Source organism: Neoarius graeffei, chromosome 21 (assembly GCF_027579695.1).
Source record: "Neoarius graeffei isolate fNeoGra1 chromosome 21, fNeoGra1.pri, whole genome shotgun sequence".
Lineage (NCBI taxonomy): Eukaryota > Metazoa > Chordata > Actinopteri > Siluriformes > Ariidae > Neoarius > Neoarius graeffei.
In genome coordinates, this window is record NC_083589.1 from 28,167,322 (window position 1) to 28,194,231 (window position 26,910).

At 41.6% G+C, this 26,910-nt stretch overlaps 1 protein-coding gene across 1 annotated transcript in view; it reads left to right on the forward strand.

The window, feature by feature from the left end:
• The first annotated feature begins 9,169 nt into the window (after nucleotides 1-9,169).
• nell2b (neural EGFL like 2b) overlaps nucleotides 9,170-26,910 on the forward strand; it is a 199,942-nt gene continuing 182,201 nt past the window's right edge. Inside the window, exons 1-2 of the mRNA XM_060903607.1 lie at nucleotides 9,170-9,212; nucleotides 9,439-9,567. Coding sequence (XP_060759590.1) covers nucleotides 9,170-9,212; nucleotides 9,439-9,567 — 172 coding nt within the window. The remainder of the gene's footprint in view (nucleotides 9,213-9,438; nucleotides 9,568-26,910) is intronic.

A 26,910-nucleotide genomic window follows, 5' to 3' on the forward strand; every position in this document is an offset into this window, starting at 1 on the left:
ATGCTCTGTGATGGGTTATTGATGAAAATGAGGCATTTTGGTGGCGATATACATGTGAGCTAAAAGTTGCGGTCACACAGCAGGTGAACACCTGATTGTCGCGCCTTTCCACGTTTGAGTCTGGCACAGATTGAGCAGCCCCATGCACTCACGGAGCGTGTTGTGCATGTGCTTGGGACCCAGTCGTTATGGGAAACACCTGATGCTGATTTGAGCACAATCGGCATGCACAGATACGGAAGCTGTTTTCACAGAGGCTTTGCAAAGCATTATCAATGTCATGTTTGTTTCTCGCCATGTTTACAATGCTGTTTAAATACTCTGCTTTCTGTTTTGCTTTTGTAAAAAAAAATTAAAATTAAAAAATTAATAAATAAAAACACTTGGAAGATGCCTCTGGACACTTACAGCAATGCATTTATGGCTGAGGATGACAGTTAACTTGCTAATCTAGGACTTCAGTTGTCATGAACCGTTTTGCACTCAAGTTTCCATCAATGAACTAGCCTGGCTAACGCGACTTCAAAGCTCTCCGAGCATTTGGTCTGGCCAAGCTATTAAGCCAAACCGTTTCCCAGAGCCCGTGGTTGACCCGCCTCCCTGAAATGCCTCAGTTTGCTACTGGTCGAAGCCAGAAAAGGCTGTGACGAAGCTTAAACCAATCACATCACTCTTTCCTTTGACGTATGTGATGCGATGGGGCTAACTGGTAGATTAAACTCTTACCGAAGCTGGTCGGGAGCAAGGCGAAAACGTCCTTCCTTTCAATAAATACCTCCTGGGCTGCTCTTTGCTCCGTTTTCAATGAGAACTTCCCGTTGAATGCTTTCAATACAGCATCTACCGCTGTGTCAAAGGCTTGCCGCTGCTCCATGTTCGTGATGTGAATGAAGCGCTTCCGGCATAGATTCTGTAAACCATCTATGGCTTCCGGTCGCAGTTCTACTACGTCACTGCCTTGAACACGCCTCTACCCAGGGCCGTTGGAGATGCTCAAAGTTGATTGGTTCCCAATTTTTCGGGAGCTTGGAAATGCTGTAGATAGCCTGCCTGGCCAGACTAAGCTCGGAACAGGCCCTCGTGTTGCGTCACGCTTAGGATGGGCGGGCCCAGGCTATCAATGAACAGTTTATAACTTCAACAAAACAGACTTCATGTTAAAACTATGATGAATTTCCTGGTCACACAGCTATACTTTGTGACTATAAAGGACACTGTTATAGAAGCAAGTTATTTATAATCACGCCATCTGTTATCACCCAGATGAGGATGGGTTCCCTTTTGAGTCTGGATCCTCTTGAGGTTTCTTCCTCATGCCGTCTGAGGGAGTTTTTCCTTGCCACCGTCACCACAGGCTTGCTCATTGGGGATAAATTGGGGATAAAATTAACTCATGTTTAAAGTCCTTAATTCTCTGTAAAGCTGCTTTGCAACAATGTCTATTGTTAAAAGCGCTATACAATTAAACTTGACTTGACTTAAATATCACGCCTGCTAATAAACACTCCTCTTGCACTTACAGTGGGGCAAAAAAGTATTTAGTCAGCCACCAATTGTGCAAGTTCTCCCACTTAAAAAGATGAGAGAGGCCTGTAATTTTCATCATAGGAACACTTCAACTATGAGAGACAGAATGGGGGGAAAGAATCCAGGAAATCACATTGTAGGATTTTTAATGAATTAATTGGTAAATTCCTCGGTAAAATAAGTATTTGGTCACCTACAAACAAGCAAGACTTCTGGCTCTCACAGACCTGTAACGTCTTCTTTAAGAGGCTCCTCTGTCCTCCACTCGTTACCTGTATTAATGGCACCTGTTTGAACTCGTTATCAGTATAAAAGACACCTGTCCACAACCTCAAACAGTCACACTCCAAACTCCACTATGGCCAAGACCAAAGAGCTGTCAAAGGACACCAGAAACAAAATTGTAGACCTGCACCAGGCTGGGAAGACTGAATCTGCAATAGGTAAGCAGCTTGGTGTGAAGAAATCAACTGTGGGACCAATTATTAGAAAATGGAAGACATACAAGACCACTGATAATCTCCCTCAATCTGGGGCTCCATGCAAGATCTCACCCCGTGGGGTCAAAATGATCACAAGAACGGTGAGCAAAAATCCCAGAACCACACGGGGGGACCTAGTGAATGACCTGCAGAGAGCTGGGACCAAAGTAACAAAGGCTACCATCAGTAACACTATGCTGCCAGGGACTCAAATCCTGCAGTGCCAGATGTGTCCCCCTGCTTAAGCCAGTACATATCCAGGCCCGTCTGAAGTTTGCTAGAGAGCATTTGGATGATCCAGAAGAGGATTGGGAGAATGTCATATGGTCTGATTAAACCAAAATAGAACTTTTTGGTAAAAACTCAACTTGTCGTGTTTGGAGGAGAAAGAATGCTGAGTTGCATCCAAAGAACACCATACCTACTGTGAAGCATGGGGGTGGAAATATCATGCTTTGGGGCTGTTTTTCTGCAAAGGGACCAGGACAACTGATCCGTGTAAAGGAAAGAATGAATGGGGCCATGTATTGTGAGATTTTGAGTGAAAACCTCCTTCCATCAGCAAGGGCATTGAAGATGAAATGTGGCTGGGTCTTTCAGCATGACAATGATCTCAAACACACCGCCCGGGCAATGAAGGAGTGGCTTCGTAAGAAGCATTTCAAGGTCCTGGAGTGGCCTAGCCAGTCTCCAGATCTCAACCCCATAGAAAATCTTTGGAGGGAGTTGAAAGTCCATGTTGCACAGCGACAGCCCCAAAACATCACTGCTCTAGAAGAGATCTGCATGGAGGAATGGGCCAAAATACCAGCAACAGTGTGTGAAAACCTTGTGAAGACTTACAGAAAACATTTGACCTCTGTCATTGCCAACAAAGGGTACATAAAGTATTGAGATGAACTTTTGTTATTGACCAAATACTTATTTTCCACCATAATTTGCAAATAAATTCTTTAAAAATCAGACAATGTGATTTTCTGGATTTTTTTTCTCATTTTGTCTCTCATAGTTGAGGTATACCTATGATGAAAATTACAGGCCTCTCTCATCTTTTTAAGTGGGAGAACTTGCACAATTGGTGACTGACTAAATACTTTTTTGCCCCACTGTAGATCCGTCTATTGCTGTCTATATTGTCGTGTCCTGATCCCCAGATCTTTAACCAAGCCACATATAAAAAGTTACACTCCTTTATGCTCTTCCAGGTTTTCTCTGTGAGTCCGTGTAGAATGATGTCTGCAGCACCAGATAGTTTGAGATGTTGGGGAACTCAACAGATGGATACTTTTCCAACTCACAGGAAAAAACCTTCTTTGTTAGCGTGTAAGGATCTAATCCCACTGAACAGTTTCTGTATCCACTTCTTTTGCATGTACTTCTTGATTTTAATAACTTGCTTATTTGCTTAACACAAACCTGGCAATAAGTTCTTGTGTTAATGGACCAGACTCCACTTTTGGATCATTAATCCCTTTTGACTCAGAATGACCTGCATACATGTATGGTTTGGCTTCTGGGACATCCATACAATTTTAAATACAATACCTACAAAAAGTATTTTAAAAAAAAGTGGGTGGCACCGTGGTTAGCACGGTTGCCTCACAGCAAGAAGGTTCTGGGTTCGAACCCAGCACCCGGCGGGGGCCTTTCTGTGTGGAGTTTGCATGTTCTCCCCATGTCCGCATGGGTTTCCTCTGGGTGCTCCGTTTTCCCCCACAGTCCAAAGACATGCAGGTTAGGTTAACTGGTGACTCTAAATTGAGCGTAGGTGTGAATGTGAGTGTGAATGGTTGTCTGTGTCTATGTGTCAGCCCTGTGATGACCTGGTGACTTGTCCAGGGTGTACCCCACCTTTCGCCCGTAGTCAGCTGGGATAAGCTCCAGCTTGCCTGCGACCCTGTAGAACAGGATAAAGTGGCTAGAGATAATGAGATGAGATGAGACCTACAAAAAGTCTTTTTAAAAAAAAGTGGGTGGCACGGTGGTGTAGTGGTTAGCATGGTTGCCTCACAGCAAGAAGGTTCCGTGTTCGAACCCAGCGGCTGGCAGGGGCCTTTCTGTGCGGAGTTTGCATGTTCTCCCCGTGTCTGCGTGGGTTTCCTCCAGGTGCTCCGGTTTCCCCCACAGTCCGAAGACATGTGGATTAGGTCAGTTGACTACTCTAAATTGCCCGTATGTGTACCCACCACCAGATGAGGGTTTGGGTCCCTCTGGTGTGCTATAATCACCCAAGAGCATTCAGGGAAGTTATTTGATAGCTTCCTGGCTCGCCGACCCTCAACTATGAGGACAGCAACAGATGGGGTACCCCATCAACCCCTGACTGCTCCCTGGGTGCTGTGTGTGCATGTGTTCACTGCTTCAGATGGGTTAAATGCAGAGGATGAATTTCACTGTGCTTGAAGTGTGCATGTGACAAATAAAGGTTTCTTCTCTTCTTCTTCTACAATTAAAAACAGTTTGTTTTTATGCCTCTGCCACCTTAAGGTGCAGGAGGCATTATGTTTTCGGGTTGTTCGTCTGTCCGTGCATCCGTCCGTCCTGAAACCTTGTGAACACGATATCTCAAAGGCTAATGAAAGGAATTTCACAAAACTTTCACCATTTGTGCGCTTTGGGACAAACATGAACTGATTAGATTTTGAGGTTAAAAGGTCACAGGTCAAGATTACTGTGAGGTCAAATGTCCATCCCCAAATCACAACTTAATAAGTAGTCTACCAGGTGGAGGCATCCCCATCGACGCCATTGACATCGAGTTCTATCTAGTTATTGCATGTATTTAATTCCTGGGCTCCCACCTGTAACAGGGAGTGATATTGGGTCCCATTAATAAACTTGAGAATAGATTATTAGATTCTAATAGAATAGATGAGCCAAAATAATTAAGGATGCTTTTTTTTAATGGGCCCCAACCAGAGCATTTTTTAAGGATTTTCCACTAGGAGACCAGCTGGTCTGGGCAATACAATCACAGGCCCCAGAGTCCATGCGGCTGCACCGCTGCAGCATATTCTGTGATGCAAATTGCCGCATTACGAATCCTCGTTTCAGCCAGCATAATATCAACATAGTTAATGCAGTGCCAAGTTACCATAACTTCATCATAAGTATGGTAAAATACTAAAATTACACTATGAGTTTAAGTTATTGTTTTATCAACTTTCATAATATTATGTATTTTAAGAAACAGTGAAAAATAAGAAATAAGAAAATCTTCAATTTTATTGCTCAGTGTGAAACATAGTATCAAATAACTGTATATTTAGTCTATAATTTGGAAAATGGAACAGTTTTGACAACCCAACTTCAATATTTCTTAAACATTCCAATCCAAAGAAAACAGTCTTATGAATTTGGACCAGCAATTCAAGCATCTCCCATAATCCCATTTCAGTTTTACCTTTCAGCATCATCTCATCTCATTATCTCTAGCCGCTTTATCCTGTCCTACAGGGTCGCAGGCAAGCTGGAGCCTATCCCAGCTGACTACGGGCGAAAGGCGGGGTACACCCTGGACAAGTTGCCAGGTCATCACAGGGCTGACACATAGACACAGACAACCATTCACACTCACATTCACACCTACGGTCAATTTAGAGTCACCAGTTAACCTAACCTGCATGTCTTTGGACTGTGGGGGAAACCGGAGCACCCGGGAAGAACATGCAAACTCCGCACAGAGCCGGCCAAGGGGCTCGAACCCAGACCTTCTTGCTGTGAGGCGACAGCGCTAACCACTACACCACCGTGCCGCCCCCTTTCAGCATCAATCTAACATACACTACCGTTCAAAAGTTTGGGGTCACCCAGACAATTTTGTGTTTTCCATGAAAAGTCACACTTTTATTTACCACCATAAGTTGTAAAATGAATAGAAAATATAGTCAAACCATTTTTCTGGCCATTTTGAGCATTTAATCAACCTCACAAATGTGATGCTCCAGAAACTCAATCTGCTCAAAGGAAGGTCAGTTTTATAGCTTCTCTAAAGAGCTCAACTGTTTTCAGCTGTGCTAACATGATTGTACAAGGGTTTTCTAATCATCCATTAGCCTTCTGAGGCAATGAGCAAACACATTGTACCATTAGAACACTGGAGTGAGAGTTGCTGGAAATGGGCCTCTATACACCTATGGAGATATTGCACCAAAAACCAGACATTTGCAGCTAGAATAGTCATTTACCACATTAGCAATGTATAGAGTGGATTTCTGATTAGTTTAAAGTGATCTTCATTGAAAAGAACAGTGCTTTTCTTTCAAAAATAAGGACATTTCAAAGTGACCCCAAACTTTTGAACGGTAGTGTAACTTGGTTTAAAATCTGGTCTCCCAGTAACTATGTTAAAAATGCTCTAAGTATCAGTGGCGTGCACAGATAGACACGAGGTGGTGCTCAAGCACCTGCCCCTCTGCCCTCTGTCCAAAAAAGTGCCCTTTTGGATTTTTTTTTTACAGTTTACTGAGGCCAATGTCGACATGATCTTTTAGAAAAGCCGCGGCATTAAAAGCGTGTGTGAAAATAATGTCCCGATGTGTGCCCCCTCCGCACACACACCGGACCTCTGTCTCTCTTGCTCTGTCACGTGAACAAGCGTGCAGTGCATTCAATGTGAGGTTGCAGCAGCATAGCGTCCTGGAAGCCACAGCCTTGTCATAGCGCAGACAACACATCGGGCAGTCAGTCAGCTCTTCCCCTGCCCCACCAGCCAGGTAACACATGAATCGAGTGAAAATGTATTGTTTGCCCTCTAAGCCCAAGCTGTAATTATTTTGTCGTGAAGTAGCCCGTCGCATACAGAAACAACTGCACATAAGTATTATATTTTTTGCTAGACCATTTTCAGATTTAGGAAAACAAAAATGTCTTTTTCTATTTTGTTCAACTAGAGATTCCTGGCAAAGTCAAAAAGCCTTGATGTAATAAATTAACATTAAGTGGTTGTTTTACACCTTTAAAAACTAAAACGGGTCAGTGGCGACCCGAACACAAGAGGAGGGTTAAATCTCAGACTTTTATAATAATAGACTGGTACCAAAATTCAAAAAAGTGCTTATTTAAGGAGTTAAAGGCATTTTTGAGACAAAGTCGGCAAACAGTCTTATTTTGTCAATTTGGGTGTGCCGAATTCAAATCTGCAATATGCCGAGCTCTATCTGACCTCTGTTGACCTCTAGAGGTCATTGAACTTTGGGCCTGTAAACGTCTCAGCTGAACCCAGTTTCTCAGCTTTCTAAGGAATGAAATGTACTAAAATGATTAATGAAGTTAGCAAATGGCCTTGTTTGTTAAATGTTTGGGTGCTGAATTCATTTTTCATTTGTAAAACGACATATGACCTCTGATAACCTCAAGGTCATTAAACTTGGCCTATAGGCCTATGCATTTAACGGCATTTTTAAACTGACTTTACTCCCCCAAAAAGAATATGAACAGACAGTTTTTGAGAGTTTTTTTCTTGGTTGTTTGTTTTTTGTAAAGGCTTTACCCCGTTTAAAACAAAACAAAAAACAAACAACAAAGAAAAAAACTCTCATATATACTAACCCTGATTAACCTGTATACCCTGTATGCCCCCACATTTTGTATGCTGCTGAATCTGTCCTTTTTTCAGTAGCTTTGTATAAACAATAACCGCTAAATGTAATGCAATGTTATGTAAGGTGATCGCCTAGGCATTCTTATTGTGAAAAGTAAGTCACATGTACTATACATGGACTGGCATTTAATGTTGTATTTGTTCCTTTCTATTTGTTTTTTTGTCTGTTCATATTCTTTTTGGGGGAGTAAAGTCAGTTTAAAAATGCCGTTAAATGCATAGGCCTATAGGCCAAGTTTAATGACCTTGAGGTTATCAGAGGTCATATGTCGTTTTACAAATGAAAAATGAATTCAGCACCCAAACATTTAACAAACAAGGCCATTTGCTAACTTCATTAATCATTTTAGTACATTTCATTCCTTAGAAAGCTGAGAAACTGGGTTCAGCTGAGACGTTTACAGGCCCAAAGTTCAATGACCTCTAGAGGTCAACAGAGGTCAGATAGAGCTCGGCATATTGCAGATTTGAATTCGGCACACCCAAATTGACAAAATAAGACTGTTTGCCGACTTTGTCTCAAAAATGCCTTTGGGTGTCACAATTCTGGATTTTGGTACCAGTCTAATCTTCTCCCCCCCCATCTGTCCCTCTGAGTTACATGTTGATCCTGGGATTGAGATGCTGGCCTCTTCTGCCCCTCGGACCTGCTTGATCCATCCTGGTGCCCTGTGTCTCGTCGGAGTTTTATCGCCCCACTCCTGTGAAGGACGGCCCCATGAGGACAGTTGAGGGTTATACCTGTTAAAACTGTTAATATTATAGTCAGGCTGTCTGTTGTTGCCCAAATGAGGATGGGTTCCCTTTTGAGTCTGGTTCCTCTCGAGGTTTCTTCCTCATGTCGTCTGAGGGAGTTTTTCCTTGCCACCGTCGCCACAGGCTTGCTCATTGGGGATAGATTAGGGATAAAATTAGCTCATGTTTTAAGTCGTTCAAATTCTGTAAAGCTGCTTTGCGACAATGTTTATTGTTAAAAGCGCTATACAAATAAACTTGATTTGATTTGATTTGATCTTTAAGGTGTGCCACATGCGCAAAAAAGTGCCCTTTTTCCCCCCAGAGCGTCTGTGCACGCCACTGCTAAGTATGAAGGTTGAGAACCCATGCCCGACAGTATTTCCCGCACTCATTCTGTTACCTCAGTCTACCGGAAGAGGGCAGGAAATGTGAAACGTGTGTGTATCAGTGTGTATCACAGTGAGCTCCCGCATACAGTGCTCTCACTCTGTTCACACCCGGGCCGGAGAGGAGAGGAGAGGAGAGGAGAGGAGTGCGTGTGCACCTGCGGCTCTCCTGCTCATATCCCTCTGCGCTCAGAGAAGAGGACGTTCACAGCGTGTTGCATTCACACCGGAGCACACATGCTGCCTCGTGTGGAATCCCGTCCTTCTCCATGCTCTCTCCTGCAATAAGTTTGTGCACTGTCGGGATGATCAGGCGCGTGCGCGTGCTCCGGAGCGCTCAGTGAAGCCGGCGCGCCTTACCGCTCGCGCACCAGCAGATGGACTAGTCGTCCTTTTCTTCCATTCCGCCTTGTTTTCTTTTCTTTTCACTCACAATGGCTTTGTTCCAGTTTTCTTTTGCACTCTGTGCACTGTCAGGTGAGTGAATTAAACACTGGGCTCCTGTTGTTATATAATGCTCTAGGGGATGAATGGTCAGGTTCGAGGCTCTTATAATAATGCAGAATAATTGATTGGCGCGAGCTTGGATTTGGTCCACAATGACGTCAGCGTTATGCAATTAGATGAATCTGAATCTAGTATTTCATCTGGCTTGATTGATTGATTGATTGATTGATTGTTGTTGTGTGTGTGCTTGCTTCAGTGTGTGCTGTGGATCTGGATCCTGGTGTGCATGTGGACATCCTGAAGGAGCTGAATGTAGGAGAATCTCTCACTGGAGTTTCCCCAGTGCAGGGTTTCCACAATGACACCATTGCATTTCTGTTTAAAGGTATGAGTTTCAACATCTCTCTTTCTCTCTTATATTACTGTGCACTTACAGTAGGGGAGAGCAGCAAGACTTGGGACAAGTTTTCAGCTTCTGTAGACTGTGTGAAATTATTTTCAGGTAGCTTCACATTCATATTGGTTAGCGCTGTCGCCTCACAGCAAGAAGGTCCGGGTTCGAGCCCCGTGGCCGGCGAGGGCCTTTCTGTGCGGAGTTTGCATGTTGTCCGCGTGGGTTTCCTCCGGGTGCTCCGGTTTCCCCCACAGTCCAAAGACATGCAGGTTAGGTTAACTGGTGACTCTAAATTGACTGTAGGTGTGAATGTGAGTGTGAATGGTTGTCTGTGTCTATGTGTCAGCCCTGTGATGACCTGGCGACTTGTCCAGGGTGTACCCTGCCTTTCGCCTGTAGTCAGCTCGGATAGGCTCCAGCTTGCCTGCGACCCTGTAGGACAGGATAAAGCGGCTACAGATAATGAGATGAGATCACATTCATATTGCATTACCGTACCCTCTTAACACAACATTAGTTTCTCAGCTTGTCACATCTACCGGCCTTCTGGCTTCACTTTTTCTGTCTTTTTTTTTTTTTTTGCAGAGAGACATGAGACATTGATGGGAGACATGGGATATGTTGGGAGACTTGGGACATAGTGGGGAGATATGGAACAAAAATAAAGCACCTAGCTTAATCCTACATGTTTCATTCTGATTTATTATCAAAACTTGTAACATATAATAACACATATTTTGGGTGGCACCATGGTGGTGTTGTGGTTATCACAGTCACCTCACAGCAGTAAGGTTCCAGGTTCGAATCCCATAGCTGATGGGGGCCTTTCTGTGTGGAGTTTGCATGTACTCTTCGTGTCACTGAGGCAGACACATTTCCTGCCCTCTTCCAGTAGACTGAGGTAACATAATAAGTTTCCTTCAGGTGCTCTGATTTCCCCCACAGTTCAAAGCCCTGCAGGTTAGGTAAAATACCCAGCCACTGGGGTTGCACAAGCCAGTATACGCTTAGTACCAGTCCCAAGCCCGGATAGATCGGGGAGGGTTGTGTCAGGAAGGGTATGCCAAAAAGGGGTTGAAAATCAATTGGGGCTTTGTTCTGTATTCTTCCGCTATCAAACTATGTGATAAATTAAATGAACTGTATGTATGAACACAGTGGTGGTACAGTGATAGGAAAAATGTCAGTTTACCCAAAACCTGACTCAACAAAACAGTTCCATTCTCAGGAAGGAATGAAATAAGATTAATCCTCATGCAGGGACATGCACACATTCTCGTCACATCGCTCCTGTGGAGGACGGCCCCATACGGACAGTCGAAAATCACACTTGTAAGACGCTCTGGACACTTACAGTAATGCTTTTATGTCGGAGGACGACAGCTGACTTGCTAACTTTAGGACCGCAGTTGTCATGAACAGTTTTGCACTCAAGTTTCCATCAATGAAGAGTTATAACATCAATGAAACTGACTTCATGTAAAACCTGATAATGTTATAGTTATGTCGTCTGTTGTTGCCCAGATGAGGATGGGTTTCCTTTTAGGTCTGGTTCCTTTTGAGGTTTCTTCCTCATGTCATCTGAGGGAGTTTTTCCTTGCCACCGTCGCCACAAGCTTGCTCATTGGGGATACATTAGGGATAAATAAACAATTTTATATTTGTAAACCACAAGAAAAAAAACTGGAACATGATGAACTGTCCCAACTCTCCCTATCTGGGCATTTTGGAAAAAAAAATCCTTCAAAGTTTTTTTTCTCCCAGAATTTAAGTTTAATAATAATAATAATAATAATGGGCGGCATGGTGGTGTAGTGGTTAGCGCTGTCGCCTCACAGCAAGAAGGTCCGGGTTCGAGCCCCGTGGCCGGCGAGGGCCTTTCTGTATGGAGTTTGCATGTTCTCCCTGTGTCCGCGTGGGTTTCCTCCGGGTGCTCCGGTTTCCCCCACAGTCCAAAGACATGCAGGTTAGGTTAACTGGTGACTCTAAATTGACCGTAGGTGTGAATGTGAGTCGGTGTCTATGTGTCAGCCCTGTGATGACCTGGCGACTTGTCCAGGGTGTACCCCGCCTTTCGCCCGTAGTCAGCTGGGATAGGCTCCAGCTTGCCTGCGACCCTGTAGAACAGGATAAAGCGGCTAGAGATAATAAGAATGAGATAATAATAATAATAATAAGTTAAATTTATATAGCGCCTTTCACAAGCCCAAAGACGCTTTACACAGGAGCTATCAGAAAAAAAAGCCACGCTAGGAAGAGTAGTGTGAGGTAAAGAGAAAAGTTTTCAAGTTAGCTTTAGTTACGAAGCGATTGTGGTAACGAGTTCCAAAGTTTAGGAGCAGCAACACTGAATGATCTGCCACCCATCGATGCCAGTTTAAAACGTGGAACAGTCAGAAGTCCACAGACAGAAGATCTGAGGGAGTGGTAGGGGCAGTACAAATGAATTAGCTCACAGAGATAGGAAGGGGCGAAACCATGAAGAGCTTTATAGGTTAAAAGCAAGATTTTGTATTTGATCCGAGAAATAATTGGCAACCAATGCAGTTGCTGTAAAACAGGAGTGATGTGAGCAGTGTGCTTGGTGAGTGTGAGGACTCTTGCTGCTGAGTTTTGGATGTACTGCAGGCGATTGAGCAATGTGGCAGGGAGACCATAAAAGAGAGAATTGCAGTAGTCAAGACGAGAATAAATAAACGCATTGACCAACATTTTGGCATCAGTTTCCAAGAGCAAAGGGCAGAGACGTGCAATATTGCAGAGGTGAAAGAAAGCATTCTTAGTAATTAGTTTAAGATGGGGTTCAAACATAAGGGTGGAGTCAAAGAGAACTCCAAGGTTTTTTATAACTTAGGAAGGACTAATAGACACGCCATCAACATCAAAAGTAAAACTGGAGAAGTTCAGAACCTGTCTTTTGGTACCTACTAATAGAACCTCCGTTTTGCTAGCATTAAGTTTAAGGCAGTTCTTATGCAGCCATTGCTTAAGGTCAGTGATGCAAGTCCTTAGCAGCTGAACAGAGGCTATGGAAGGGGTAATAGTGATGTAGATTTGAATATCATCAGCATAACAATGAAAGTTAAGGCCATGGTTACGAATAATCTGGCCTATAGGAGAAACATATAATATAAAAAGAAGGGGACCAAGGACAGAACCCTGAGGCACACCTTGAGCAACAGTAGCAGTGGATGATTTATGAACACCAATAGAAATAAACTGTTGCCTGTTTGCTAGATATGACTGAAACCAGGCTAAAGCTAAGCCAGTAATACCAAAAGAAGATAGTCTGGAAATGAGTACCATACATGGTAACTCTAGACCAGGGGTCTTCAATCCTATCCGCAAAGGGCCGGTGTAGCTGCAGGCTTTCATTACAGCCAAACTGGAGGCTCACTTGATTGTTGACTGGAGACGAGGGTGAAATGATTAAACAAGTGAAATCAGGTGTAGCTCCTGCTTGGTTGGAATGAAAGCCTGCAGCCACACTGGCCCTTTGTGGATAGGATTGAAGACCCCTGCTCTAGACTATAACTGATTAATATTGTCATCTTTACATGTTTTAAACTTTCTTAACTTTTACAGTCTCTACATGTTTTAAACTTTACTTAACTTTTATTCTATTTTATTCTGCTGTTTTTTTAACTGAATTTTTACTTCATTTTATTATTTTATTTCTACTATTGTTTAATTCTTATTATTTTTCTTCCCCATTTATTTTATGTAATTTTATTTTCTATTGTTTACTGTTTTGCTTTTACTTCTGTAAAGCACATTGAACTGCCACTGTGTATGAAATGTGCTATATAAATAAACTTGCCTTGCCTTGCCTTGCCTATATCCTTTAATTCCGAACAAATCCCCAATTCACCAGTGTACATTACACCATAGAATGGAGCTGGAGGTGAAGTAGAAAATACAACAAGTGTTGGTTGATAAAAACACTGAACTGCACAGACCTTACTGCAGTGTCCAGCTTCGTGGCTCCAAAGAAAGTCGGTTACTCTAAGGGGCGACATCTAACTTCTGATATCATCTAAAACCTGACTGGATGAAAGTAATTTATGGGAATACAAACTGTCCCAAGTCTCCCCATCCCAAGTCTCCCCACTCTCCCCTATATTTATCATCACACCTTTATCCCTTTCATGTGTAGTGTCCACTCTTCATTCAGTTTAAATTTAAAGCTCTAATTTATAGAGACAGTTCTGTGCAAAAGTCTGAGGCACATGCAAAAGAAATGCCGTAGAGCAAAGATGCCTCCACAAACAATGAAATTAAATGTTTCTACATTTAAAAAAGTATTCTAAAGAGTATACAGTAAACAGTAATAAATTAAACAAAGTTAATATTTGGTGTGAGATGAAATTCCCTTTGCTTCAAAAAAAAAAGTAGTTTCAGGTACAATGAGTGCAGTTCTATGCGGAAATGAGCTGTAGGTTTTACTGAGCATCTTACAGAACCAGCCACAGTTCTTCTGGACACTTTGTCACACTTGCTTCTTCGTTTTGCACCAAAACCCAGTAGCCTTCATTATGTTTTCTTTTTTCATCTGAAAAGTGGGCTCTTGTGTAATATGCTGCTCAGATACAAACATTATTTTCTGTAACATTTAATTTTGTCCTGGAAAATTAACGTTTGGACTCTAAAATTTTTTTGTACTGATTTGATAATGTTGAAGTCTCATCTCATCTCATTATCTCATCTCATCTCATTATCTCTAGCCGCTTTATCCTGTTCTACAGGGTCGCAGGCAAGCTGGAGCCTATCCCAGCTGACTACGGGCAAAAGGCGGGGTACACCCTGGACAAGTCACCAGGTCATCACAGGGCTGACATATAGACAAAGACAACCATTCACTCTCACATTCACACCTACGGTCAATTTAGAGTCACCAGTTAACCCAACCTGCATGTCTTTGGGGGAAACCGGAGCACCCGGAGGAAACCCACGCGGACACGGGGAGAACATGCAAACTCCACACAGAAAGGCCCTCGCCGGCCACGGGGCTCGAACCCGGATCTTCTTGCTGTGAGGCGACAGCGCTAACCACTACACCACCGTGCCGCCCTAATGTTGAAGTCATCAAATAAAAAATCTATAATAAAGTTTGTACTAAAAATAGGGTGCCTAGACTTTTGCACAGTAGTGAATATATACTTTCATCTCATTATCTCTAGCCGCTTTATCCTGTTCTACAGGGTCGCAGGCAAGCTGGAGCCTATCCCAGCTGACTACAGGCAAAAGGCAGGGTACACCCTGGACAAGTCGCCAGGTCATCACAGGGCTGACACATAGACACAGACAACCATTCACACTCACGGTCAATTTAGAGTCACCAGTTAACCTAACCTGCATGTCTTTGGGGGAAACCGGAGCACCCGGAGGAAACCCACATGGACACGGGGAGAACATGCAAACTCCGCACAGAAAGGCCCTCGCCAGCCACAGGGCTCGAACCCGGAACTTCTTGCTGTGAGGCGACAGCGCTAACCACTACACCACCATGCTGCCCGAATATATACTTTATTTTAGGTAAATAAATAAAGTGGAAAAAAAGTGTTTTTTTTTTGTGCCAGATTTCACTTAATGGGTTAGATTTTTTTTAAACTTTTTTTTTACTTCTGTGAATCATGCACCAGTCCTAAAGGTTGTACATTTTGTATTTTGTATATTCAGAAATAATCTTTTCTAAAAATTAATCTTCAGCATTACATTTTCTGTAAGACTACTTCACATTACATTTTTTCATGATTATTTCAGACATACTGTTTTAGCTTCTTTTTTCCTCAATCAGTCCATTGACTTTTTAATATTTGATATTTAGACTGAATTCACGTATTGTGTAATTTTAAGTTTAAATTTTGAGATAAAGTTTAAAAGTGGTAGCATGGTGGTGAAGTGGTTAGCGCTGTTGCTAACCACTTCACAGCAAGAACGTTCCGGGTTCGAACCTCATGGCTGACAGGGGCCTTTCTGTGTGGAGTTTGCATGTTCTCCCTGTGTCAGTGTGGGTTTCCTCTAGGTGCTCCATTTCCCCTACAGTTCAGTGACATGAAGATTAGGTAAAATACCCAGCCACTGGGGTTGCACAAGCCAGTACATACTTAGTCCCGGTTCCAAGCTTGGATAGATAGAAGGCCCAGTGTAAGATTAGCACAAGCTGATTATTAACCTTCTGAAAATAATAATAAAGAGAAAATCTGGAGTATGTGTTTAAATAATTTATGCACGAAATAGTTGTGGAAAGCACCTTGCATGTCGCATTTCTATGGTCCAACTACAATGTCCGACCAGCTCCCAGCAGCCAAAACACAGGCTCAAGCTGGTGATGATCATGTTTATCAACTGGCACATTATTTTCCATCTTCATTATCGTATTACTGAACTAAATTGATCAGTAAATGTTTGAAATTTTCCAATTGCCTTGCCAACTGTGTTATTTTCACAAAAAACAAGCCATAGTAGCAGCTATAGAGAAGCTGTTTCTTTTCTACCAACACTTCCCAACTGATAAAGATGGTCTACCAGTTTGAGCATCTCAACCCATGGTTTGCCAGCTTGTGTTTGGCCAAACTAAAGGCAGGTTGAAGACTAAAAGGCTTGATGAAGGGTCCAGCAGTGGCTCTCTGGCAGCCCCCACCCCTACCCCCAACCATCCATTTAGGCTGCTTGAACCACACAGCACAAAACAGCCAATGACAAATTCATGATTAATCTTTTGAAAATGAATACCGTACAGCTTTTGTTATACATTTAATAATAAAAACTAGTGATATCATAAACTGATGTTTCGACGTCACTGACATCATCATCAGAGCAAAACAAACCGTGTTTAAGTAAGTGATTAAGAGTCAGTTCAAGTTTTTATAAAGTCCCAGGAGAATGCATCAAGTAAAAACCTAAGCACGTACAGAATCAGACTGGATGTTTAGTTTTGGCTTTTTTGCTTGAATGAGCAACATCTCGTAAATCAGACAGTCCAGCTTCCCAGTGCATTTTTGTAGAATAATAAATTGATTGCTCAAATCAGGGATGTCTAGGAGGCCGCGCTCAATCTTAAGGTGTTTACCAGTAGTTGAGTGGCGATATTCTTCAGTTCGTTGGTACAGATGCCTGCAGGTGTAGCCAATATAGTCTGCATCACAGAGATCACACTTAAATAAATAATGTTCTGTTGGCTAACCAGCGATGGTTTGGCTTTGTGTAACTTGACTTTCTCCTGGATTTTACGCCTCGTGTAAACAGGAAGTACGGCAATGTTGTCTAGCACTTAAAAATCCAAGCTGTCTTCTTACCATGTCAGACGATGTCTGGTCTTTAAAAGGCAAGGAAAAACGAACGGTCTTCATGTCATCAGAAGCTTGATTGGCAGCAGTTGATGACCCTACAGTAACTCCTGCGCCATCCTGGAGCAGAACTGACTAGTGGTTAAATAAATGAGCTTTTCTGGGTATTTTAGGGCTTTCTCTCAAATGATCACATTCTTCATCGAAGTACTCCTTTGTTGATGATCGACAATAGGCGCGATGAAGCGTGGTTTTTAATAAGGATCTCTTATAGCTGTGATCCACATGGCTTTGATAATACAGCAAGAGCCCAGTGTTTTGTGAACTTTCTGTAAACCTTTGTATCATGTTTATAACCATTCTTGATGATTTGAAAGCTGAGGAAGGGCAGCTTGTTACTGGATGCCAGCTCCATGGTAACACTCAAAGACAGATGGTATTCCTTCAAAGTTTGGAGAGATGTCTCAGCTGAAGAGACACTGTCCATTATTGCCCGTGTCATCAGTGTATCTATTGTATAACAGAGGAAGTTTGTCATCTCGTTCCAAGCTCTCTTCTATCCAACATAAAAACGTATTGGCCAGAAGCGGACCCAAAGTTGAGCCCATTGCTATGCCATCTACTTGCTTATATAGCACACCATCGAATTGAAGAAGTTGAGCAAACAATTTACTATTCGACGAAAATGCACTGGGAAGCTGGACTGTCTGATTTATGAGATGTTGCTCATCCAAGCAAAAAAGGCAAAATTAAACATCCAGTCTGATTCTGTACGTGCTTAGGTTTTTACTTGATGCACTCTCTTGGGACTATATAAAAACTTGAACTGACTCTTAATCACTTACTTAAACATGGTTTGTTTTGCTCTGATGATGATGTCAGTGACGTCATAATGTCAGTTTATGATATTGCTAGTTTTTATTATTAAAATGAATACAGCTGATTAAAACCATTAAATAACACGATCTTCATTCGTATTACACTACATGGCCAAAGGTTTGGGGACACTCAACCATCACACCCATATGTGCCTATTGGAAGCCATAGTGTAATGGTTAGAGAAGCAGCTTTGGGATGAAAAGGTCTTTGATTTGAGTCCCTAGACCAGCAAGAATGGTTGAAGTGCCCTTGAGCAAGGCACCTAGTCCCCAACTGCTCCTCAGGCTGCTCTGGGTATGTTGTATGTAACTCTAGATAAGGGTCTGCTAAATGCCAATAATGTAATGGACATCCCATTCCAGATTTAGTCCCCTTTTGGTGTTATAATAACCTCCACTCTTCTCTTCATTTCTGGGAAGGCTTTTCACTAGATTTTGGGGCGTGACTGTGTTGATTTGGGATCATTCAGCAACAAGAGTATTAGTGAGCTCCGGCACTGATGTTGAGTGAGGAGGTCTGGGGTGGAGTCAGTGTTCCAGTTCATCCCAAAGACATTAACTGGGGTTGAGTTTAAACAGAACACTCGCATTCTTCCACTCCAGCCTTTGCAAATCATGTCTCCATGGAGCTTGCTTTGTATGTAGAGACATTGTTATACTAGAACAGGTTTGAGATTCTTAGTTCCAGGAAAGAGAAGTGGTAATGCTATAGTGTACAGAGACATCCTAGACAATTGTGTGCTTCCAGCGTTTTGTGGAATACCCGCATATAGGTGTGATGATCAGGTGTCCACATACTTTTGACAATCTTTTTTTCTGTTTTGTCATGAAATTACGAATGCACCTTTGTGCTGGTCTTTTAGACAGAAACATGCTCATCTACTCGACACAAGTGAGAGATTGCTTTGATTGTCATCAGGCTTGTAAATGTACAGTTTTCAAGGCCATATAGTGGTGGGAGGTTTAACAGTAGATTATAAATAAGAAACCAGAGAAAACTGTGGATTTTAAAATTTTATTTCCACTCTTGTTTCCACGTGGGTAGTAATAAACTACAAACAGCTGATTTATTTTTCTCAATGCATACAGTGTCTTGTAAAAGTATTCATCCCCCTTGGTGTTTGTCCTGTTTTGTCGCATTACAAGCTGAAATTAAAATGGATTTTTGGAGGGTTAGCACCATTTGATTTACACAACATGCATACCACTTTAAAGGTGAAAATTGTTGTGTTATTGTGACACAAACAATAATTAAGAAATCTGAAATCTGGAGTATGCATAGGTATTCACCCCCCCAAAGTCAATACTTTGTAGAGCCACCTTTTGCTGCAATTACAGTTGCAAGTCTCTTGGGGTATGTCTCTATTAGCTTAGCACATCTAGCCACTGGGATTTTTGCCCATTCCTTAAGGCAAAACTGCTCCAACTCCTTCAAGTTAGATGGGTTGTGTTGGTGTACAGCAATCTTCAAGTTATGCCACAGATTCTCAATTGGATTGAGGTCTGAGCTTTGATTAGGCCATTCCAAGACATTTAAATGTTTCCCTTTAAACCACTCCAGTGCAGCTTTAGCAGTATGTTTAGGGTTATTGTCCTGCTGGAACGTGAACCTTCATCCCAGTCTCAAACCTCTGGCCGACTCAAACTGGTTTTCCTCGAGAATCACCCTGTATTTAGTGCCATCCATCTTTCCTTCAATCCTGACCAGCTTTCCTGTCCCTGCAGATGAAAAATATCCCCACAGCATGATGCTGCCACCACCATGCTTCACTGTAGGAATGGTGTTCTCAAGGTGATGGGAAGTGTTGGGTTTTCACCACACATGGCATTTCCCATGATGGCCAAAAAGATCAATTTTCATCTCATTTGACCAGAGAATCTTCTTCAATGTGTTTGGGGGATGAATACTTGTGCAAGACACTGTAACTGCATGTTTTGCCATAGTTACAAAGGTTGTATTTTATTCATTTGAATATTTCATTAATTTCATGATTCATTGTAAATAACAATCGTTATTCATTGTTCTGTGGGTTTTTTTTTTCATGGTTTTAATCCTGAGGTAGACTTGGTCCACTTCTATGCAAATACTATTGCAACTCGATTACACTGAAAACTTAATTAAACTCTGATTCATCCCCAACTGGAGGAAGTGAACCAGACATGCTGTGTATTTGTGGGTTGTGGATGTGCTGCTCAACTGACAAACATCGTGCAATCTAAGGACAGAGCTGTGATGCTGCAAAAATTACAGTATTTTCTTGGAAAAAAAAGAGAAAAGCTGGATACAGTTGCTGATGTTATGCTAGTTATTTACATATATAATTACGTATATACACTCACTGGCCGGGCGGCATGGTGGTGTAGTGGTTAGCGCTGTCGCCTCACAGCAAGAAGGTCCTGGGTTCGAGCCCCGGGACCGGCGAGGGCCTTTCTGTGTGGAGTTTGCATGTTCTTCCCGTGTCCGCGTGGGTTTCCTCCGGGTGCTCCGGTTTCCCCCACAGTCCAAAGACATGCGGGTTAGGTTAACTGGTGACTCTAAATTGAGTGTGAATGGTTGTCTGTGTCTATGTGTCAGCCCTGTGATGACCTGGCGACTTGTCCAGGGTGTACCCCGCCTTTTGCCTGTAGTCAGCTGGGATAGGCTCCAGCTTGCCTGCAACCCTGAAGAACAGGATAAAGCGGCTAGAGATGATGAGATGAGATGACACTCACTGGCCACTTTAATAGGAACTTGTTGTTGTTGATTCTAAGATTCCTGTTCTTGGCTGCAGGGGTGGAGCCCAATGTGTTCTTCTGCTGTTGCATGCTGAGATGCTTTTCTGCTCACCACGGTTGTAAAGAGTGATTATATGAGTTACTATCATGTCCTTCCTGGCAAAAGAGCTCGAACCAATTTGGCCATTTTCCTCTGACCTCTCTTATCAACAAGGCGTTTGTTTCCACCCACAGAACTGTCACTCACTGAACGTTTTTTTGTGTTCCGCACCATTCTGTGTAAACTCTAGAGACTGTTGTGTGTGAAAACCCCAGGAGATCAGCAGTTTCTGAAATACTCACTCAAACTAGTCCATCTGGCTCAAACCAACACCCATGCCGCAGTGAAAGTCACACTTTGGGATCACAATTTTCCCATCCTGATGTTTGAAGTGAACATTAACTGAAGCTCTTGATTTGTATCTGCATGATTTTATGAATTGGACTGCTGTCAAGGGATTGGCTGATTAGAGAACTGCGGAAAACAGCAGGTGGATGGATGTTCCTAATAAAGTGGCCAGTGAGTGTACATACATATAATGTCCATGCGTGTTTTGAAAAACATTTTTTGTGTTGTTCATTGCTGTATTTGAGTTTTATTATAATATAAAAAAGTCCCACTGCTTCTCACATGCCCTTCTCAGCATTTTTTTTCTTTTAAATTACGAGTATTTCATTTCCCAAATGGACTGTAAAATGACATGGAAATAGTCAATACACAGCAAACATCTGGCTGAAAAGCTGCCAGGCTCGTAGATTAATTACAGTATGTTCAGTGTTAAAACTCAACTCAATGAACCAAACAGCCAACAGCTCAGAATTATCCATTTCATTCTGATTCAGACTCATCAGACAGACTAGTAGGTCTGTCTGATTTAATCGAGAGCTCTCGTCCAAAAAGTTAAACATCAGGCTGAGTATTATGTCCGATTTCACTGTGGTTCATCTCGAAGTCATGATGAAGCAGTGCATTCCACCTTAAACTTGTGAACCTTAAACTCCCTGTATCAGTTGACCGGTTTAGACGTTTCTCGCTCTCGTAATTACACTCCTTATCTGTTTATTTTCATTGTAGTTACTAAATAATTCATAGTCGTTACTGAATAATTCATAGCAGCAGTTACTGAAGAATATGGTTTGGGAGGAATAATTAATAATGACTCGAAGCCTTAAGGGGTTAAGCAAGCCTTGATCTCACTGCTCATCAGGATGCGTTCAGTCAATCAAATTAGCGAGGTATTTATCCGCATGGCCTTAAACAGATAAAGTCAGGCTGTTGATTAATAAAAGCAAATGGGACTGCATTGCATTTAGTTACTTTAAGTCAGTCTCTAACGTAATGTTCATGAAGCAATTGTGACAATTGATGGCACTAATCGTTTTCTTCTTCTTCTTCTTCTTCTTCTTCTTCTTCTTCTTCATATATCCCAAGCATTCTTTTAAAGGACTGTCTATCTGCACCCAGATGAGAATAGTTATAAGTCAGCTATTCGGCTATTTACGCCAAAATTAGCTATTTGATTTTATATTTAATAATTATAAGAGTGCTCTGTGAGCACAATCTCCCCCGCTGGCAACTATGCCATAACTCTGTTAAAATGCGACTGAATTGAACGAAATTTCAATATGCATATTACCGACATATAACAAAGAATCCTGTCAAGTTTCGTGAAATTCCTCCAAAAATTGTGAGAGGAGTTGATTTCAGAAGGTGAGTACCCTTCCCGGGACTGAAGGACGGTCATTGCCACGACATAATCCCTCTTTGGACCTTTCGGCCAGTGGGGGATAAAAATTGTGAGGGAAGTTGATTTCAGAAAGCAAGCATTCATTGATGAAATTGCCAAAGTACAAGTTTGTTAATAATCAAACATAACTCTGGTAAAATTTGCCCAAATTAAACGAAATTTCAGTATGTGTATAACTGTCATATAACAAAGCCTGTTGCCAAGTTTGGTGAAATTCCTCTACAAATTGTGAGAGGACTTGATTTCAGAAGAATGTACACCCTCATGAAATTGTCAGAGTATTAAAGTTATTTAATCAAGGGTCAAAAGTCTGGTAAAATTTTCACAAATGAAATTAAATTGCAATATGTGTATTACCATCATATAACAAGGCCTTTTGCCAAGCTTTGAGAAATTTGTCCAAAAACTGTGAGAGGAGTTGATGTCAGAAGGAAAAAAAAAACACTCGAAATTATCAAATTATAATTTTGTTAATGAAGGGCTGTAACTCTGGTAAAATGTGACCGAATTTAATGAAATTGCAATATGCATATTGCCAACATATAACAAAGAATCTTGCCAAGTTTCGTGAAATTCCTCCAAAAATTGTGAGAGGAGTTGATTTCAGAAAGTTAGCAACCTTCCCAGGATGGATAGATGGACGGATGGACATCGCCATGACATAATCCCCCTTCGGGCCTTTTGGCCAGCGGGGGATAAAAACTAGCGATATTGTAAACTGGTGTTTATATCATCATCAGAGTGAAATAAACAGTGTTTGAGTTGGTGATTAAAAAAAAAAAGTTGAGTCAGGGCTATCATTTACCGCCAATCAAGCTTCTGATGACATGAAGACCATTCGTTTGTCCTTGCCTTTTAAAGACCAGAAGTTGTTTGACATGATGAGAAGACAGCTTGGATCTTTCAAGAGCTATCCCTAACATCGCCCTACTAACTGTTTACATGAGCCTTAAAATTCAGGAGGAAGTCAAGTTACACAAAGCCAAACCATCACTGATTAGCCAACAGAACGTTGTTTATTTATTTACTGTAAGTGTGGGCTGTGTGATGCAGACTATACTGGCTACACCTGTAGGCATCTGTACCAACGAACTGAAGAACATCGCCACTAGACGTCCCTGATTTGAGCAATGAATTTACAATTCTACGAAAATGCACTGGGAAGCTTGACTGTCTGATTTACGAGATGTTGTTTATCCAAGCGAAAAAGCCAAAACTAAACATCCAGTCTGATGTTGTACATCCATCCATCCATCATCATCTGTAACCACTTATCCTGTGCAGTGTTGCAGGCAAGCTGGAGCCTATCCCAGCTGACTATGGGCGAGAGGCAGGGTACACCCTGGACAAGTCACCAGATCATCACAGGGCTAAACATAGAGACAAACAACCATTCACACTCACGGTCAATTGTTTTTTAACTGTAAAGGAAACCACAGCACCTGGAGGAAACTCGCACAGACACGGGGAGAACATGCAAACTCCACATAGAAAGGCCCCCATCAGCCACTGGGCTCGAACCCAGATCCTTCTTGCTGCAAGCCAACAGTGCTAACCACTACACCACCGTGCTGCCCTGATTCTCTATGTGCTAAGGTTTTTACTTGATGCACTCCCTTGGGACCTTATGAAAACTTGAACTGAATTTTAATCACTTACTCAAACACTGTTTACTTCACTCTGATGATGATGTCAGTGATGTTGAAACATCAGTTTACAATATCGCTAGTTTTTATTATTAAATGTATAACAAAAGTTGGTTTAATCAAGTTAGCGATTTGACTATTTACAACTGATTAGTGTTAGGGACTGGGTGTAAATAGCATTGTTGGTTATGGACACCTGGGTGCTTGTCTTGTCTTGTCTTGTCTTTATACAACTAGGTCTAAGTAGCCACACTGGCTATCCACCCCAGGTATAAATAGCTTTCTTGGCTCCTGACACCCCAGGTGCAAATGGCATCTACCTTACTTTAATATGCATAATTTTTACATGAGGCGGCACGGTGGTGTAGTGGTTAGCGCTGTCGCCTCACAGCAGGAAGGTCCGGGTTTGAGCCCCGTGGCCGGCGAGGACCTTTCTGTGCAGAGTTTGCATGTTCTCCCTGTGTCCGCGTGGGTTTCCTCCGGGTGCTCCGGTTTCCCCCACAGTCCAAAGACATGCAGGTTAGGTTAACTGGTGACTCTAAATTGACCGTAGGTGTGAATGTGAGTGTGAATGGTTGTCTGTGTCTATGTGTCAGCCCTGTGATGACCTGGCGACTTGTCCAGGGTGTACCCCGCCTTTCGCCCGTAGTCAGCTGGGATAGGCTCCAGCTTGCCTGCGACCCTGTAGAACAGGATAAAGCGGCTAGAGATAATGAGATGAGATGAATATTTAAATGAGGTTTGCGGTTTACAATTACATGATTTCCTTGCAATAAAAAAAAGACAGGCTTTCCTTTGATCAGCTGAGCTGATGTACAGTAGGTATAGCACACAACACTGCAAATCTAGGATCTCTGTTGATTCGACTCCTCAAATACTCATAACTATGCTTTTAAAATTCATACAGTATGTATTTTCACAATTGTCACTGACTATACAATTATGCCAATAAAAATACTCTTAATAATAAACATGCAGGAAATCCTACATGTTATAAACTCTTAAACTCTTAAAAGCAAAGCATTTATAAAAGGAAAATTGGCCTGGTGATCAACAGATAAAACTTGTCCCAGACCCTACATCTGCAGAATACTACAGTGATGCATACAGTACTACTGTGCAAGTCTTAGGCTCCCTGTTTTTTTTTTTTTCCATCCAAACTTTGTTATAGATTTATATTTTATGACTTCTCCATTATTGAGTCAGTACAAAAACATTTTCAAGTTCCAAATGTTCGTTTTCCAGCACAAAATTAAATGTTACAGAAAAAAAAAGTTTGAGCAGCATATTACTGTACGTAAAAGAGCCCACTTTTCAGATTAAAAAAGAAAACATAATGAAGGCTACTGGGCTTTGGTGCAAAACGAAGACGGGAGTGTGACCGTTAAAGTGTCCAGAAGAACTGTGGCTGGTTCTGTAAGATGCTCAGTAAAACCTACAGCTCATTTCCACATAAAACTGCACTCATTATACCTGAGACTACTTTTCTTTCTTTTTTTTTTTAACCAAAGGGTCGTCTCACACCACATATTGACTTTGTTTCATTTATTATGGCTTACTGATTACTGTTTATAGTATTTTTTTTAATGTTGAAACATTTCATTTCATTACTTTTAAGCTATTTTTGGTCTACAGCATTTCTTTCCATGTGCCTAAGACTTTTGCACAGTACTGTAAATGAAGATTGGTGTAGTATAAAAATAATTGAGAAGCAGGATGCTTCGCATCGACGTCTTTCATTAACTGTGCGATAAATGTGTTTCTGAAGCTCTAGGACGTTAAACTATTGGCTTACGGTTATTTAGCACAAGTCTTTTAGCACAAATCTAAAGTCTTTTAGCACAAATCTAAGTTCTTTAGCACAAGATCCAAGAGCAGTTAATCTTTATTATGAATATTTGATTTCCACACTACGGTGGCTATCATAGTATATACATCCATTTCTGTTCACCGAGTGCTCAATTAAAAGACAACAATAGGATTAGAGAAGTGAAAATGTTTGCCATCTATCTCATTGTTATTTCAACAACAGATTTAAAGAACGATGCAAAAACCACAATAGACTTTATTATTATTCAAATAAAGTGCAAGCTGTTCTTGATCTGATCGACTTGTACAAATTGTCTGTAATCTGTGCAGTGCAGTTTTTTTTCGCACAATCTACAAATGAGTGTTTGTGGTTTATTGATTTGATAATTTAAGGCCATCCTTAAAAAAATCAGTTTCCTGTCCACCGGGTGAGCAAAAAAATTTTCGGTCGGGAGGGAGGGATTTTTTTTTTTAATGGATGGATAAGAACTCGCAATGCTGTGCTTGCTTTTTCTTTCAGTACTTTTTTATTACAAAAGCAGCATGGATTAAAGTTTTCCGTCGTGTGACGGATTTCCGTCAACTGAACTCTTCCAAGGCCAAATGTGAGGTTGGTGCTGATCCAAGGAGAATTAAAATGACGGGTGGTTGGGTAGAGATTGGGTTATTATAACACTGATGTGTTGCAACACCATCAACTATCAGCAGGGTTTATTTAACTTTTTTGTTTTTGAGCCATGCTTTGTGTCGTTCATTTCCTATGTTTGATCATGTTTAAACGTTCACTGTCTACGGTGCGGCATTAAAAAAACATGCGCTGTCAAAATTGGCAAAATACATTCCCATGTGCTTGGTGTGCTTGTGTCTGACTATTTCTGTTTTGTATTAAATTAAATCTTGCCAAAATGACTTAGTTCAAACCTGGACATACAGTGGTGCTTGAAAGTTTGCGAACCCTTTAGAATTTTCTATATTTCTGCATAAATATGACCGAAAACATCATCAGATTTTCACACAAGTCCTAAAAGTAGATAAAGAGAACCCAGTTAAACAAATGAGACAAAAATATTATGCTTGGTCATTTATTTATTGAGGAAAATGATCCAATATTACATATCTGTGAGTGGCAAAAGTATGTGAACCTTTGCTTTCAGTATCTGGTGTGACCCCCTTGTGCAGCAATAACTGAAACTAAACGTTTCCAGTAACT